We start from the raw sequence: 16276 nt of genomic DNA, 5'->3' as shown, positions 1-16276 counted from the left end.
GCAAAAGTTCTGTATACAACTCACCAGAGAAGACACACAGATTCCAGATAAGCTTATTAAAAGATGTTCAACATTATGTCATTAGGGAATTGCTAAATTAAAACAACAAAGAGATCCCACTATATACGTATTAGAATGGCCTAAAATCCATAAAACTGACAATACCAAGTGCCAGTAAGGACATGGAGCAAAAGGAACTCTCATTCATTGCTGGTGGGAATGCAAAATGGTTGGGCTGCTTTGGAAGACAATTTGACAGTTTCCTGCTAAACTAAACATACTCTTAATATATGATCCAGAATCATGCTCATTATTATTTACCAAATAAGTTGAAAACTTATGTCTATACAAAAACTACACACAAGTGTTTTCATAATCTTTATTGATAATTACTCAATACTGGAAGCAACTAATTTGTGAAATGTATAAAAAATGAATATATTAATAGACTGGTACATCCATACAATAGAATGTTATTTCATAACATTAAAAAGATAAAAAGAAATAAGCTATCAAACCACAAAAAGAAGAACCTTACATGCATATTGCTTAGCGAAAGAATCCAGTTTCAAAAGGCTACATGTATTGTATGGTTCCAACTATATAGAGATGAGTAGTTGCCAGGAGCTTTTGGGGGGTGGGGATGATGAATAAAGAGCATGGGATTTTTAGGGCAGTGAAATAAATTATTCTGTATGATACTGAATGGTGGTGGGTACATGACAGTATGCATTTGCCAGAACCCATAGAACTGTGTAGTACAAAGAATGAACCCTAATGTATACTCTAGAATTTTGTTTAATGAAGGTGTATCAATACGGGTTCATCACTTGTAACAAGTGTATCATACTAATGTAAGATTGGAGAGGTGAAATATGGGAACTCTGTATTATCTGCTGAATTTTCTATAAATCTAAAACTTCTAAAAACAGTTTATTAATTTTTTAAAATTCCATTTCTAGGAATTTAAAGAAAATTAGAAAAATATATAAAGAATACAGGGATTTTCCAGAGGGGATTGGCTAAATGAAACATCCATATAATTAAAGACACTAGTCATTCAGCCATTAAAATAATTTTCTAGCTTTATTCTGTTATTAATAATGATGAGGGTGGGGATATAGCTAGTTTGTTTTTAGACTTTTTTAAAAGCAGTTTTCAGTTCACAGTAAAATTGAGAGGAAGGTACATATTTCCTGTATACTCACTCCCCCACACGTGTAGCCTCATTATCAACATCTCTCACCAGAGCTTACAGTTTCTTTTTTTTAACAATTTTATTATTATTTAATTGATTTTAGAGAGAGGACGGGGGTGGGGGGAAGAGAGAGAGAGGGAGGGAGGGAGGGAAAGAAACATTGATCAGTTGCCTCCTGTGCACACACTCTGACTGGAAACCAAACCCACCACCTTTTGGTGTACAAGACGACGCTCCAACTGAGCCACACCGGCCAGGGCAAGCTTACATTTCTTAACAGTCGGTGAACCTACATTGACACATCATTGTTACCCGGAGTCCATAATTGACATTAGGGTTCATGCTTGGGGTGGTGTACGTTCTGTAGGTTTGGACAAATGTATAATGAATAGCATGTGTCCATCATTATAGTATGCAGAGTATTTTCACTGTCCTAAAAATCCTCTGTGTTGTGCCTCTTCTTCTATAGTTACATAAATATAACTAGTTTTTTTAAAAAAGAGGTTTCAATAAACTACATTGTTTTGAAATGTGGTGTGACTTGAAAAAAGCTTGAGAAAGATAAATGGGATACTATATGTTAATGGTGGGATTGTGGTCATTTTCTTTATACCCTTACATGTTATAGTTCTTTTATCAATATGTATGGCATTTATAACCCCCCCCCCCACATAGACACACACAAAAGAGGAAGCTAATTTTTGAAAAACAATTAAAGAAATGTAACATCTAAAATAAAGGAAAAGTAATCCAAATATGTAGAAATGATACTAACCTCACTTCATTATTTATGGTGATTGTCTTTATGGAAGTGAAAAAAATCCATAAACTTTATAAAGTGCTTTCTCACTTTGTTGAGTTACTACCTTAAGAATATAAAAGGTGTTCTTTTTTTTAGGCCTTGTACCTGATAGCAACTAACGGAACTCCAGAACTTCAGAACCCAGAGAAACTTTCCTCAATATTTCGGGATTTCTTAAATCGATGTTTGGAGATGGATGTGGAGAAAAGGGGTTCAGCCAAAGAATTGTTACAGGTGAATTTGGAAATGAAACTATTTTTGGAAAAAGTTGACTTTTTTGAGTAATAGACGAAGTTCACATGGGGCTTTTAGTTACATTTTCCTGCTCATTCATCAGAAGCATGGCAGCTGCCGCAGGTTAGGATTTCATTGCTGGGACTGAAATACCCTTCAGATTATGATAAGGATATGAGTTTTTGCATATTATTAATTCTCAGACCAGTTCATTGCTGGCATGAGTATCTGGGACATTTAACTGAGATTTTGTAATATTAGAAAAACTAAAAAGACTATGCTTTCTACTATAAAAGTGATGTTTTGGTTATGCTGATTTTATGCAGGTATTGAAATACATGTTTATTAAATAAATTATGGTCCATTAAAATCTTTGGGGCTTTAATTGAAAGGAAATATCTTGTTTCTAAGCTGGTGACATTTATACATTTTTTTCCTCCCCTCTTTCTGGCAGCATCCCTTCCTGAAACTGGCCAAACCATTGTCTAGCTTGACACCGCTGATCATGGCAGCTAAAGAAGCAATGAAGAGTAATCGTTAACATCACTGTCATGGCCTCATATTCTCTTTCCATTTCTAAAAGAAGTCTTTTAATATATGAAAACTATTACACTTTTGGGGTTTAAGGAAATGGCCTGCATAACATGGAGGAAAAAAGCAAACTGCTACTTCCTGAAGACAACCAAGAAAAAATTGCAAAACAGAATGACAACTTTCTATTGAATCCCTTCTTTAGGGTCCAAAAGGAATTGTGGACTGAATCACTAGCCTTACTTCTTTCAGCAAACAGCCCATCAGGGCCATTTATCATGCTTGAGATTTGCATTTTATTTGCTGACTTCATTGTAATAGCTCCCATTCATTGTCCCTTATGGGGTATTTTCAGTACTTGAAGAGTAGATTTGAGTTTTTCAGAGTATTTGTTTCATCTGCTAGTCTTCTTTTCTCTGTTTGTAGCCTTCTTTTTCCTTGACTTGCTCCTTTTGAGTTGCTTTGAGAAGTTTTTCTTAGGCCTAAATTTGAGGCAAGTTTGATAGAAATTGTATAGCTCCTTATATTGGCAAAGGAGCTTGATATGGTTTAACTTTGTGCAGAAGTTAGAGCCAGCTATTGTACATGTAATATTTCAGTTCAGAATATGAACTGGGGGAAGGGAAGAAAACTATGTGATTTTTACCGTTTTTAACAAATGTGAAAGTCAACTTTAGAAATTTCATGGTAGTGAAGTGTTTGGCATTTGTTACATGTATAGAGAGAAAACTAATAATCTATATTTATAACTAAATCATTGATTGAGGCAGAAAAAGAATCCCATTGACTATAATCTTTACAGTTTTGTTTCCTTTTTGACTGTTTCGTCTTCTAATTTGGCTTCAGGAACCAGTGTCGTTTGTTCTTGTTCCAACTTTTGTTAGTGCCGCTACGTGCCCCTTTCCCTTTGTTCCCTTCATTTTGGAAATAAGTTTCTGTATATGTTGTAATTTTAGTTTGTTTTTCAATTAACTCTCTCACCCTACTGCCCCCCCCCCCCCCCCCGGTATATAATGTAATAACCATAGACTTTTCAGAATTTAAAAATTAAGTCTTTTCCATTTAAAGGAGAAAAATATTTGGAGCTAGTAGAGACAAAATGAGAGACTTGAACCTTGGTGAACTCTAAAATAATTAGGTAAGATTATATTCACAGAAGAGAATTGTCAGTTACATAGAGATGCAGCTACTGACCAGTAAATTGTAGAGATTTGTTATAAACATTGTTCCCAACCCATTACCAACATTTTACTGTCTGAGAACTTAAGTGACAAAGTACTTCTTGATAAATTCATGGATCATTTCAGATGTTGAGTTACTTTAGATTTTTTTTTCAAATAAGTAAATAATATTCATGTAAAAAACTGGAGAAAGGAAGAAAAATGAAATGTGCTTGTTGATAGCAATACTTTTTTTTTATTTTAAAGATTTAAAAGGTCTGTGACCTATAGCATTAATTAGAGTGCCTTCTCTTCTCTTTTTCCCTCCCTGTCTCTTCTGACTCTCCTTTTTTTTTATTTTTTATTTTTTTATTGTTTTGCATTTGGATGCAGTATTGTCCCTTCTGGCATACCAAGAGCTACGTAAAAGAGAAAAATCTGTGGTTTGGTTCTGGAACATGGGAATGTTCCCACCGTTCTCCTAATTAACTTCATACTTACTTGCTATCTTGTAATAGTACAAATCATGAATAAAACCAATTTTGATGTTTTGGAGTACATTAGTGAGGAACTAATATAGTTTTATTTCCTATCATTCCCATCATCTCTGTATAAGATATAGGGGTAAGGATAGAAATGGCTGTTTTTTATTGATAGCGCAGGAAGGTTTTCACAGAAATGATAAAATAGTTAATGAAACTTTTATCTACAGCACTTAATGGTCTCTGTTTTCAATTTGATTCTTGATTTCATATTTCTCTGGATTATATTGGCCTTCTACAGCTATTTCTAAATTACAGAAACAAGCTGGTTTACTTCTGGTGGAAAGCTACATTGCCTCTCTGAATTCCAGATTTGAACATTCTTTGTAAATTGTCTGGATGGATTATGGTGAAGAAGATGTTACCAATGAAAACCAACTAGATGATAAGACTGACCATCATGACCACTGTAGACGGCACTTCTGTGCATAAGTCATAAAGACCATATTCATTGAACACAGTGCCAATGCCCTATTTTTATTCCTGTGACTCAACAAAGGTCTTTTCAATTTATAGAAGCAGTTTGGGGTTTGTATTTACAACTTTTGATGGTTACCTGCACGTCCATTGCTGGCAACGGACTTTGTCATTAAAACCTGACTCCTGGGTTAAGGGAGCTACACTGTGGTTTATTCTTTACTTACTTGGATAAACTAACTTGTAATAGAAATGTACTTTGGTTAATCCTGAAATGTGTCATTTTTAAACAAAATAATCTTAAAAGCAATATGGAATTGTGATTTATTAGTTAATTTTAAATTAAAATGTTTAGATCTTGTTGAAAGAAAAATTATATTTGAATCAAGATTCATGTTTTCTAATTACCTGCCTTTTGTATTCACCCATTTTGTCATCACTTTAGAATGAAAATTCCCATTGAAATCTAAAAGTTACATTAGTCCTTTTGTGTTATTAGGACAGTATTACTATAGTACTTATTTATTATATTTTAGACTCTAGCAGTCTTAAAGTTTCCTTCTCCTTTTGTTCCTTTTGCTGCTTTTAGGGACAGTTAAAACTGGGAAACCATGAAAATATTGAGTATTTTATCCTACCTAGAATAGTAAACAAATAGAGTGATTGTGATAGCATCATAAACCAAGGCTAACACAATTCTCTCTTCATGTGTTGAGTGCCTGGCACATAATATAAAGTTTCTTCCCTTCCACATATAAATATTAAGCTGCTTATCTAGTTACCACCAGTCCTAAATGAACCTGTGCCTTTAATAAGCAATTTAAAACTACCTATGAGTATTTCTTTTAGGGCTCACATAAACATGTTTGTTTAAATATACTGTATTCTAGCCAGAAGAATTCTAGATCTGATCAAGCAGTAGCTATAGTTAGAAAAAACTGAGTGCTTAAAGAATTTGCATCCTTTTTTTAACCTAAAAGTTTTAAAATGTACTGAGTTTCATATCTAGTGAAATGTCAAAAAAAATCAATTCTAGAATATAGTCAAAATCCAGATTAGATCTCTTTTTTGTTTTTATAATGGAATTTCATAGTAATATTAAAAAATGATTCTCTTCCTTGTCTGTTGCTCCCACAACAGATACTTAAACAATTAAAATCAGTTTTTCCATAGTGCATATTAATGTGTGTGTATAAGAAAGGAAAACACATACATACTTTTTTTCTCAGCACACTTATTGACCACTTTGGCTGTGGTAGATATTGTGGGAATTACAAAGAATCAAGCACTGGCCTGGCCTTGAGAAAACTGAAGTTTCTCTCATTCACCATTCTAGAATGTTGCTAAGTGAGAGGGAGAAAGAAATGTATGAAAATTTGTCAAGCAAATTTTCATCCTGTATTAAGAAAAGCAGAGAATTATATATTTGGAATTGAACATTTTTGGTAGGAATGTGTTGCTTTTTTCGGGGGGTGGGGGGTCTTGGTAGATAGAAATGTAATTAAGTGAAAGCAGCTTTTCTGTTTTGTCTTCAAATTTTATATTGACTTTTAATTTAATCCCATTCAATTATTTAATTGTTACATTGATATTAACTGCTGTATTTGATGACTTTGTTCAATAATTTTGTTCTTTCAGGGCTAGAAATAAACTTTTTTATGTTCATTTTTCCCTTTTCTAAACTTCTTTAAATTAGAATACCTTAAAAGAGTAAGTGTGATAGGTTTTCAAAGAGCATTCTAGTATTTTTAAGGATAAATGTTTTTTAAGCATGTCATGGCACCATTTTTAATGTATTACAAAGTCCAAATTAGAAAGGCTTCTAGAAATTTATGGGTAGTAAGCATGAGCCTTCCCTCTTAGTCTAAACCAGGTTGAGAGTAAATCTCTTAAAAATGTTCTGGCTGTCAGACGCAGGGAAACATTTCTGATCTATTTGATACCTCTAGTAACTTGGCCAGAAAGTCTAATGCTTACCTGGCTAAAGTAATAAGAATCATACTAGCATTTCTGTGTTAAATGCACCAAGAGAACTTTAAAAGTACAATACTTTAAGGCATCACTTCATTATACGCATTTAAGTTGGAATGTTGGATATCCTGAGATGGAGAACAGCTGCAATATGGAGAGTTCACTATCAAAAAGCAAATTCACACTTTTTTTTAGCTTGAAATGGGGGGTATAGGCAATGACTGCTTAAAATATATTTGTTACATTGTGAAGCTGTTTACATTTGTATTTTTTTAATTATAGCAAATACTTAAAACTTTGCCTAAGAAAAGTTCAAATATGCCTGTATGGTTGATTTGAAAAGCACTACTTATATGAGCCTAATGCATGCTTTACCACTATTTTGATATTTGTGGCATTTTTTTATTTTAGGAAATCATTTTTTATGCTAAATTATTTAACAGGTTTTTTCTCTCGAAGAGCAGGAGTAGAACAACGAAGGGAAAGGCCTAGTTATTTTAGGTTTTTAACAAAGTAATGTACATATATTAAAAATTAATACTTATCTGGCCTGGCCAGTGTAGCTCTGTTGGGCACCGCCAGGTGAACCAAAAGGTTGCCAGTTCAATTCCTGGTCAGGGCACGTGCCTGGGTTACGGGCTAGATCCCTGGTAGGGGGTGTGCGGGAGAGAGCCGATCGATGTTTCACTCCCTCTCTCTTCTTTCTAAAAATCAATTTAAAAACTTAAAAATTATTTTTAAAAAATTAATACTAATCTTAAAGGACTTGTAATAAACAGTGCAAGTTCCCAGCTTTAAACTTCCCCGTGCCAAGTCCTGCTCCATAGAAGCATCTTTTTTTTTAACTCTGAGCTGTTCTTGGCATGCATTAATCACTTTATATACTTATACAGGTATTTCTTGACGTTTCTAAGTTTTACTTTATTATGACGGTTGAAAATTTGGGTGCTATCATACCATCCCATTCTCTCATTTCTACTCTCTTTAGTCTCTCAATTGAGAGAGATGGTAATTTTTTATTCAGTGAGTATACAGTTTTTATCTTATGACTATGTGGGTGTGTTCACTTGAGTCAGGTTATCTTTACATGTCATTTCTTTTATAACTCTGTTTTTCCTGTTGTTAATTTTCTTGTCTTTTTGTTTTCTTTGAAAATTTCTATATTCTTATCACTAAGTTTTCCCCAAATCACCACAAAATTACAAAAGCCCTCTGAAAACTATTTTCTATACATTCTCAGATGATGAAGCTCCTTATTTCCTGGACTTGACTATTGCTCCCCAGGCCGCCTGCCCCTCTGGCATCTGAAACTCAATTTCACTTTTCTCCTGAGTTAGATCCTTTGTTCCCTGAACATCATATCTAATTGCTTGATTTTCCCCCTTATTTTGGAGAAGTACATCTGTGACTTGCTTCCTGAGAAAGGCTACATAGAGGTAAGATTTTTAAGAACTTGCATGTCTGAAAATGGCTCATGTTTAACTGATACTACAGGATTTGGGGTTGGAAATCATCTTCCTTGAGAATTTTGAAGTCACTGCTTCATTGTCTTTTAACCTGCCATTTTTGATAACATCTTTGTATGTAACCCATTTTTCTGCTTCAGGAGATTTTGTTCTGAAATTCTAACATGTACTGTGTCTTGGTGAAGGTACATATGTTTTAATTAGCTTTGGGCATTTAGCAGGCTGTCTTGGTCACAGACTTATTTCCTTTAGTTCTGGGAAATTCTTCTATTATTTCTTTAATAATTGCCACATCCCCGTCTCCCCCCATTATTTCTTTCTGGAATTCCAGCATTAATCTTATGTATTTCTTCTCTCTCTCCCCCCTGCTTTCCATCTCTTTGCCTTTTGTTTCTAACTTTCTGAGAGAATTTTCCTGATTTGCCCTCTGACCCTTTTTTGAACATATGTCAAATATCAGATTTTTAATTTCCAAAAGCTCATTCTTGTTTTCTGATCTCCCTTTTTACAGCCTTCTGTTCTTATTTCACAAACTCAATATCTTTCCTGAGGTATTAATTGTAAGAGTTTTTTCTTGGTCAGTGCAGGCCGCCATAACAAAATGCCATAGGCCAAGTGGTTTCATCAACAGAAATATATTTCTCACAGTTCAGAGGCTCAGAAGTCCAAGATCAAGATGCCAGCAAGGTAGGTTTCATTCCAAAGCCTCTTGGTATGTAGGCTGCCACCATCTTGCTAGTGTGCTTAAAGCGATCTCTGGTGTCTCATAAGGACACTTAACCCATTGTGAGGCCCCACCCTCATGACCTCAGTTAACCCTAATTACCCCCCAAAGGTCCCATCTTCAAATCCCAGTACAGTGGGAGTTAGAACTTCAACATAAATTTGGGAAGATGCAAACATTCAAGCCATAAGTGGTCTTTTTTTTTCAAGCCCCCCCCCCACCTTGAATTGTGTATTTTTTCTGTATTATTTTTTATTCGTTTTTAACTGTCTTTCACATAAAGATTTCTTTTTCTTAGAGATGTCTGATGAATACCTGCAGATTAATGCCGTTTCTGTAACAACAGTAGTATAGCGCTGTCTGGCACTGCACTAAACAAATGCTAACTCATTTACACATTGATTTTTCTCAGTTCTCAGCTGGGCTCGAGGTGCTGTCCACCAGCCATTCATTTTGCTCATAGGACTTTTTTTCTCTCCCTTTTTCTCCAGGCTCTCTCTCTCATGACTCCCAACCCCTTTATTCCACCATCTGAACACTCTTCTACCCTATCGCCAGAATTTTCTGGATTTCCTTCTTTGCCTCCTTCCTTTTGGTCTCAGTGAAGGATGTTCTTCCTCTCAGCAGCTAACCCCACCGAAGATCTGTTCTCCATCTCTCACCACCTCCCTTGTCCTCAGGCTGCTCTCACTTGTCCTGCCTCACCTGTTGCTCTTCCCTCTCAATCTCAGCAAAACAAGCATGTTTACATATCTTCCTTTTAAAACAAACTTCCTTTGAATTTTCTTAACTAAGCTTCTGGAAAGAGGAGAGCGGAGTTCTTGTTTTCCACTTCATTTGCATATTGTATCTGTCCTCAACACATCATTGAAACTACCCTTACCAACATCACCAATAACTACTGAATTTCCAGATTCTCAGACCATCAAAAAGATGACTCCCTCAGCTGTTAGCTAGTGTGCTCACTGGTGTTTTTGAGAATTCCTAAGGTTCTACTGGTTATGAGACTTCTTGTGAAATAGAGGGCATTTATTCCTAGCTTTTAAAAAATGCTAATACCTGGCATTTATTTTGGAGTAAGGTCCAGAATATGATGTTGGTATCAATTTGGTAAACTTTTAGTAGGATTCTGTTTTCACCATTGAATATACAACATGCAAGCCGCTATTGGTGAATTTAGCAATTGGAGGGAGAGAGTGGTGACAAAAGCCTCAAATTCTTAAAATTTTTTTCACAATTTGTAATGTACATTGAATAACAGATTTCCCTTCCTTTTGTTTAGTCTTAAAGTGTTCTCATTCCTTGAGCTTGTTAATGTGAGCACCCAAAGAAGAAAGGCTTATCTAGGAATGTGCTATGTATCAGAGAGACACCTTAAGAAACAGATAGATTCTTGGTCAGAAATTAAGAGTCGATTACCTATGTATTTATAAAAATATTATCACCTCAATAATCCTGATTATAATTGTTTTACCTATATACCTTTTAGGGGGAAAAGGCTAGAAATATTTCTAGGAACATGTGTTCAATAAATAAGTGATCTATAAATATCACTACATATTCTCTCTATATGTGAAAGGAATAACACTCGTGGATATATCATTTCTGTTATACTTGTTAAGAGATACCTGTTATATTACCTTATATCAACCAATCCAAGTTGGTCCTGTAGTGGGTGAAAACATCTCACCCTAGTTGTATTTTCTTTTTTTTTAAACAATCAAAATAGAGTTAACAGTGCCACATACATTCCTGTTTCATTCTTAGATCTGTAGGTATATACAGCATATCATGAAAGCATAGCCAAAAAATGTTTTTCTGTGTTCCTTAATGAATTACTTCACTTTGACTTTTCCTATATTTAAAAACAGAAATGCACCATTTTCAAAAACTATTTGATCTGGGCCATAAGATTAAAGAATGTATAAAAGTCCAATCTGATTCGGATTGCTTTATTGTCATTAAAATCTTCAAGGAGTTTTGTAGTTGAAACTAGAAGACATTTTAATCACATTTAGTATTCCTTACACTTCAGAATACTTTTAAGTTTTTCTCCTAATAACTTTGTTGAAAAGCTTTGTTTTTCAATAAACTAAAAAAACTTGACCCACAGGAGCTTCTATAACACATTGTCACTATTTTGACCGCACTCTTTTTCTTGGTGATATGAGAAGTGTTTAAATGTTTGATCATTTCTCTGGATCATCTATAGATCTTTTGGACTATGTTCCAAGAATAAGGTGTCATTGAAAAATAAGTTTAGGCCATGGACTTGTGATATATGGATCAGCCACTTTCATAAAACTTGCATTGTCAGCCAAGTAAATAATTTTCCACTCCTTTCATCTATGCATATTTTACTACTGATACACTCCACTGTGTACCTGCTGTGTCCTGTTTCAGTATGTTTTTGTTTTTTAATTACACAGCTGATATTGTTTGTATCAAGGTACTATCTCAAGAAGTCTGAGGACTTTAGTACTTGTTGCTGCACATTTCCTCATCAATAAGCACTGCAAGACAAAGCTTTGTTAAAGCTTTGGGGTAGGGGAATGTGGTTATATATAGTCAGTTTGAACCTAGGAGTTTCTTCTAAGTAAAAACAGGGTGTTATAATTTAAAATTTTGCCAGTGAGAGGACCAGTTATGCTTTTAGTAACCATACTATTCTAATAGAGTGTACTAAGCATTGTTACTGTGAATTGGTGTTTTTTTGTTTCTTTGGAGGGGTGTGATAATAAAAGAGCCTACATCATAGGGGTTTTTTTTTAGGGTCAAATGAATTAATTTCACATAAAATGTTTAGAATAGCGCCTAGCACATAGAAAGCATTTGATAAATGTGATCTGTCATTACTTACCTTTTTGTTGTTTACTTATCCATTGGACAGCCCTTTATGATAATATAGCAGCAGATGGAGAACTGAGAATGCTGCACAGAGCTATTTGCCCCTTTCCCCCACCTTTCACTTTTTAAAAAATTATACACAATTTATCTTAAGTGTATTGCTAATACTGTGCTCCAATACATTCTTGTTTGGAATGTATTATGAAGTTGCATGTTTTATCTTACAGTATTGCATAACTTGAAATATGAGACACTGTACATTATAGTTTTTTTAAAAATATGGAACATTTCATGAACTTGTGTATCATCCGTGTACAGGGGCCACGCTAATCTCTGTATGGTTCCAACTTCAGTATATGTGCTGCCTAAGTGAGCAACATTATAGTTTAGATAGTCATTTTTCTGAAGAGGATTTAAAAAGAAAAATATACTTTGGGTATTGGTCTGTATATTCAGGGGTTGGCAAAGTAGGTTTACAGCTGTGAGTATGTGAAAGTTTATTTTTGTATTATTAATTATTGTATTTGTATTATTTGTCTTATTGCTATTTTGTATCATTATCTTTTAGGTAACAATGGCTGGTAATTTTTTCTTAATCCTCACCTGAGGATATTTTTTCCATTGCTTTTCAGAGAGAGTGGAAGAGAGAGGGAGGGAGGGGGAAAGAGAGAGAACAACATCGATGTGAGAGAGATACATCGACTGGTTCCCTCCCGCACACTCCCTGACTAGGGCCAGGGACCAAGCCTACAACTGAGTTTCGTGCCCCTGGCTGGAATTGAACCCAGGACCCTTCAGTCTGTAGGTCAGCACTCTAGCCACTGAGCCAAACTGGCTAGGGCTGATGGCTGGTAATTTAACCAACAAAAGTGGATACTTAAACAATACCTACTTTTGCTAACCCCTGTATATTAAGAATAAATTTGACTATAAGTAACAGGTACCCAAGAGAGACTGTAACCAAATGGAACTTAAAAATTTAAGTCACACAAAAAAAGCCCAGTGTAGTCAATCTAGGATTGTCATGGGCTCTGTTCTTGTTTTCACTCCGTCATTCTCAGCATGTAGGCCTCTCTCTTTATGCCTGTTGCCACATAGATGCAAGGTGGCTGCTCCACCTCCAGCCGCATGTCCAGGTGTCAGGCAGGAAGAAGAGGGGGTGATCAAAAGGCAAAGAGGAAGGAAAGCAGGAAGTAGTGATGCCTACATCAAGAAAGCACAAGCTTTCCCAGAAACCTTCCATTTCTGTCCCATTGGTCAGAACTGTCATTTGGTACCTTCCCAGACAAAATCGGCCTCTCAGTAAGAAAGAGGAATGGTCATATAGTCTATAACTGGCCACCATCACTTGAATGTGAAAACTGCATAATCTCAATTTTTTATAGCTCTTCCTGTGTGTTACTCTTCATGCTGTTATTACAGAATACCATACACTGTGTGGCTTACAAACAACAGAAGTTTATCATCACAGTATTGAGGCTACGGAGGCCAAGATCAGGAAGCTGGCAAAATTTGGTGTCTGGTGAGGGCCTGCTTCCTGGCTCATAGACTGCTGTGTTCTCACATGGCGGATGTGGCAAAGGAGCTCTCTGGGGAATCTTATAAGGGCGCCTTCTTGACCTAATCATCTCCCAAAGCCCTACCTCTTCGTACTATCACATTGGGGGGTAGGTCTCAACATAGGAATATTGGGTGATACAAAGCATCTATGGTATCCCTTTATATTTCTACAGGGCACTTTCTCATCTGTCGCCTTCAGTTATCACTGATAGGGATTTATGTGTTCATTTTTAGATGGGAGGAAAAGGGCCAGACTGGTTAAATAATTTGCTCAACATTACCCAGCTAGAATTTCAGCCTTTTCCATTACTCATCAACTCTTCTGAGTTCACTGGAAACAACTTTAAGTTTTCTAGGCCTCTAGCTGATTTTGAAGGAATGTTTACATAGCTTATGAAAAGAATGTAATTTAAATATAGTTGCAGTGTTGCACACTGTAATCCATCAGTGGGGAGAGCCCACGGTATCTGCTATAAATACTTGAGGGAGTGACTGATTTAGCTTAACTGGTGAGGCAGACACCTAGAGCAGGAATAGAAGTCACACACTTCACCAGAGCAAATGGTCTTCCATGGCTTTTCCTTGCCCGAGTTCCCTCTTGGGGCGCTGCTGCCACTAACTTGAAAAGATGCTGGCAAAGGTGAAAAAGAAACCCAATTATTGCCACTACCCTGCTATAATCAGGTTTAAACCACCATTCTAGAAGAATTTAGAAATATCTGACCCTTAGTTCTTGAGTCAGACTTGGTATCAGCAGAGCCACATTCTTTTTTTTAACCCTCACCCAAGGATATTTTTCATTGCTTTTCAGAGCGAGCAGAAGGGGGACGGGGGGGGGGAGGGGAGAGAAACATCGGTGTGAGAGAGACATCGATTGGTTGCCTCCCACTTGGATGCCCACCTGGGCCGGGGATTGAGCCTGCAACAGAGGTGTGTGCCTTGTCCAGACTTGAACTCGGGACCCTTCAGTTCTCGGCTGACTCTCTAACCACTGAGCCAAATCGGCTAGGGCCAAAGCCACATTCTTTTTATTTTTTTAAAAGTACATCTTTATTGATTTCAGAAAGAGGAAAGAAGAGGGAAAGAGAGAGAGAGAAACATTAATGATGAGAGAGTCATCATTGATCGGCTGCCTCCTGCACTCCCCCAATGGGATTGAGCCTGAAACCTGCTCATGTGCCCTGACCGGGAATTGAACCGTGATCTCCTGGATCCTAGGTCCATGCTCAACCATTGAACCACGCCCGGCTGGGCCAAAGCCACATTCTTATGGGGTGAAAACAAGGTTAGGTATCTTCCTGGCTTCCAGGTACTTCAGAAAGCCCATCTCCCTACAATCATTTTTATTCTATAAAATTTTCAAGTACATAAGTAATACAAGAATATATTCTCATTTTTAAAATTTCAGCAATTTAGATAAAAAGGATCCCTTTCCCAAAGGGAAACTTTACTTTCTCTGTGCATTACATCTAGATAGTCATAGTTATGAAGACTAAGCAGTTCTTAAGAGGTGTATTAAAGTAAGTGATAAGTAAAAGCAAAGCACATTGTAGTCAGTTTTACTATTGTTTTGATCTTTACAGTCAATGCGCACTCATTGCTTGCACCTGGGGCACAAGGCGCCTAGCACCCAGCCCTTGGTATTCCATTGTATCCATCTCTATTCATAATTGAATATGTCCAAAATTGAATTTATTTTCCACCATAAGTCTGCCAATGTTATATTTTCTAGCTGTGAGGCTGTTGCATTATATTTTTCTCTTTCCCCACAATTGGGCTGAGGCCTTGCAGGAGACAGACTGTTTACATTCCAAAAATGTTCAGCCAGGGCTGGTGTGTCTCAATTGGTTGGAGTGTCCACCGCGCACTGATTAGATTCCAGGTTAGGGGTTTGATCCCTGGTTGGGGTGCATATGGGAGGCAACTGATCGATGTTTCTCAAAGCGATGTTTCTATCTCTCCCTCTCTAAAATCAGTGAGAACATATCGTCAGGTGAGGATTAAAAAATGTTCAATGGGCACTCTCCCTCTGGGGAGCAGGCCAGAGCCTTCCCTGTCCCCCTCGTCTTCCCGACCCAGGCTCCTTGCCTTTGGCACCTTCTTTGGACTCTAACTTGTTTCCTGAGCCCATTTCTTTTACAGCTCACTTCTAACCCTGACTTTCTAAATAAACTTTCTCTTATAGTTTGGAAAAAAAAAAAAGTTCAATGAGTAGTGCCTCAATCTATCAGGCTGATGTCACTTCCTCACCTGAAAGCATCGTTTACCGCACAGACTTAGCACTTGCCGGCCAGTCGCTGTGCGGCGCGGGGCTACTGCACTGGGCTCTGCCCCCGGTGAGTGTTCTCAGTTGAGAGGCCGGCACAGACGGTGAAGAGGCTCATTATGATATCGGTGGGTAAGGTGACCAAGGGAGACCCAGAAAAAAAAGCCTGGGCCAGAGCTTCCCAGAGCAGGATGAGGTTTTTCTCGCCTCTAGCAAAAGGGATTAGCGGAGTGAGGGACCACAGAGTAGCGGTCGGCCCAAGCCCTTTCAAGGTGAAAAACTTCAGCGGGTGCTGAGCAGAAGTCTCAAGCCCGCCTTGGAGAGCCACCGCACTTTCTAGGGCACAGCTGCCCCACGTCCTCAGGCGTTCCGGGGGGGCGCCGGGGCGGCCGGGACGGGCGCGAGCTCCCACCGGCAAATCGCTGGGCTTCGGCCGGACGTCCAGGGGGCGGGGGCGCGCACGCTGCCGGAAGCGGAGGGCGGGCAGAGCCACGCCCCCGGCGCCGGCCTTCGCCGGGTCTCCGCCGCCTCCCCTCCTCAAGCTGCGCAGGCCCGGCT

The 16276-nt window shown here is 37.4% G+C and overlaps 1 protein-coding gene across 1 annotated transcript in view; it reads left to right on the top strand.

The window, feature by feature from the left end:
* PAK2 (p21 (RAC1) activated kinase 2) overlaps positions 1 to 6549 on the top strand; it is an 81267-nt gene extending 74718 nt beyond the window's left edge. The window contains exons 14-15 of the mRNA XM_081138766.1: positions 2097 to 2234; positions 2689 to 6549. Coding sequence (XP_080994892.1) covers positions 2097 to 2234; positions 2689 to 2775 — 225 coding nt within the window. The 3' untranslated portion in view covers positions 2776 to 6549. The remainder of the gene's footprint in view (positions 1 to 2096; positions 2235 to 2688) is intronic.
* Positions 6550 to 16276: the final 9727 nt, after the last annotated feature.

The sequence above is a fragment of the Miniopterus schreibersii genome (assembly GCF_964146895.1).
Source record: "Miniopterus schreibersii genome assembly, chromosome: 5".
Lineage (NCBI taxonomy): Eukaryota > Metazoa > Chordata > Mammalia > Chiroptera > Miniopteridae > Miniopterus > Miniopterus schreibersii.
Note: the sequence above shows the minus strand (reverse complement) of the source record. Positions and strands in the feature narration are given on the sequence as shown.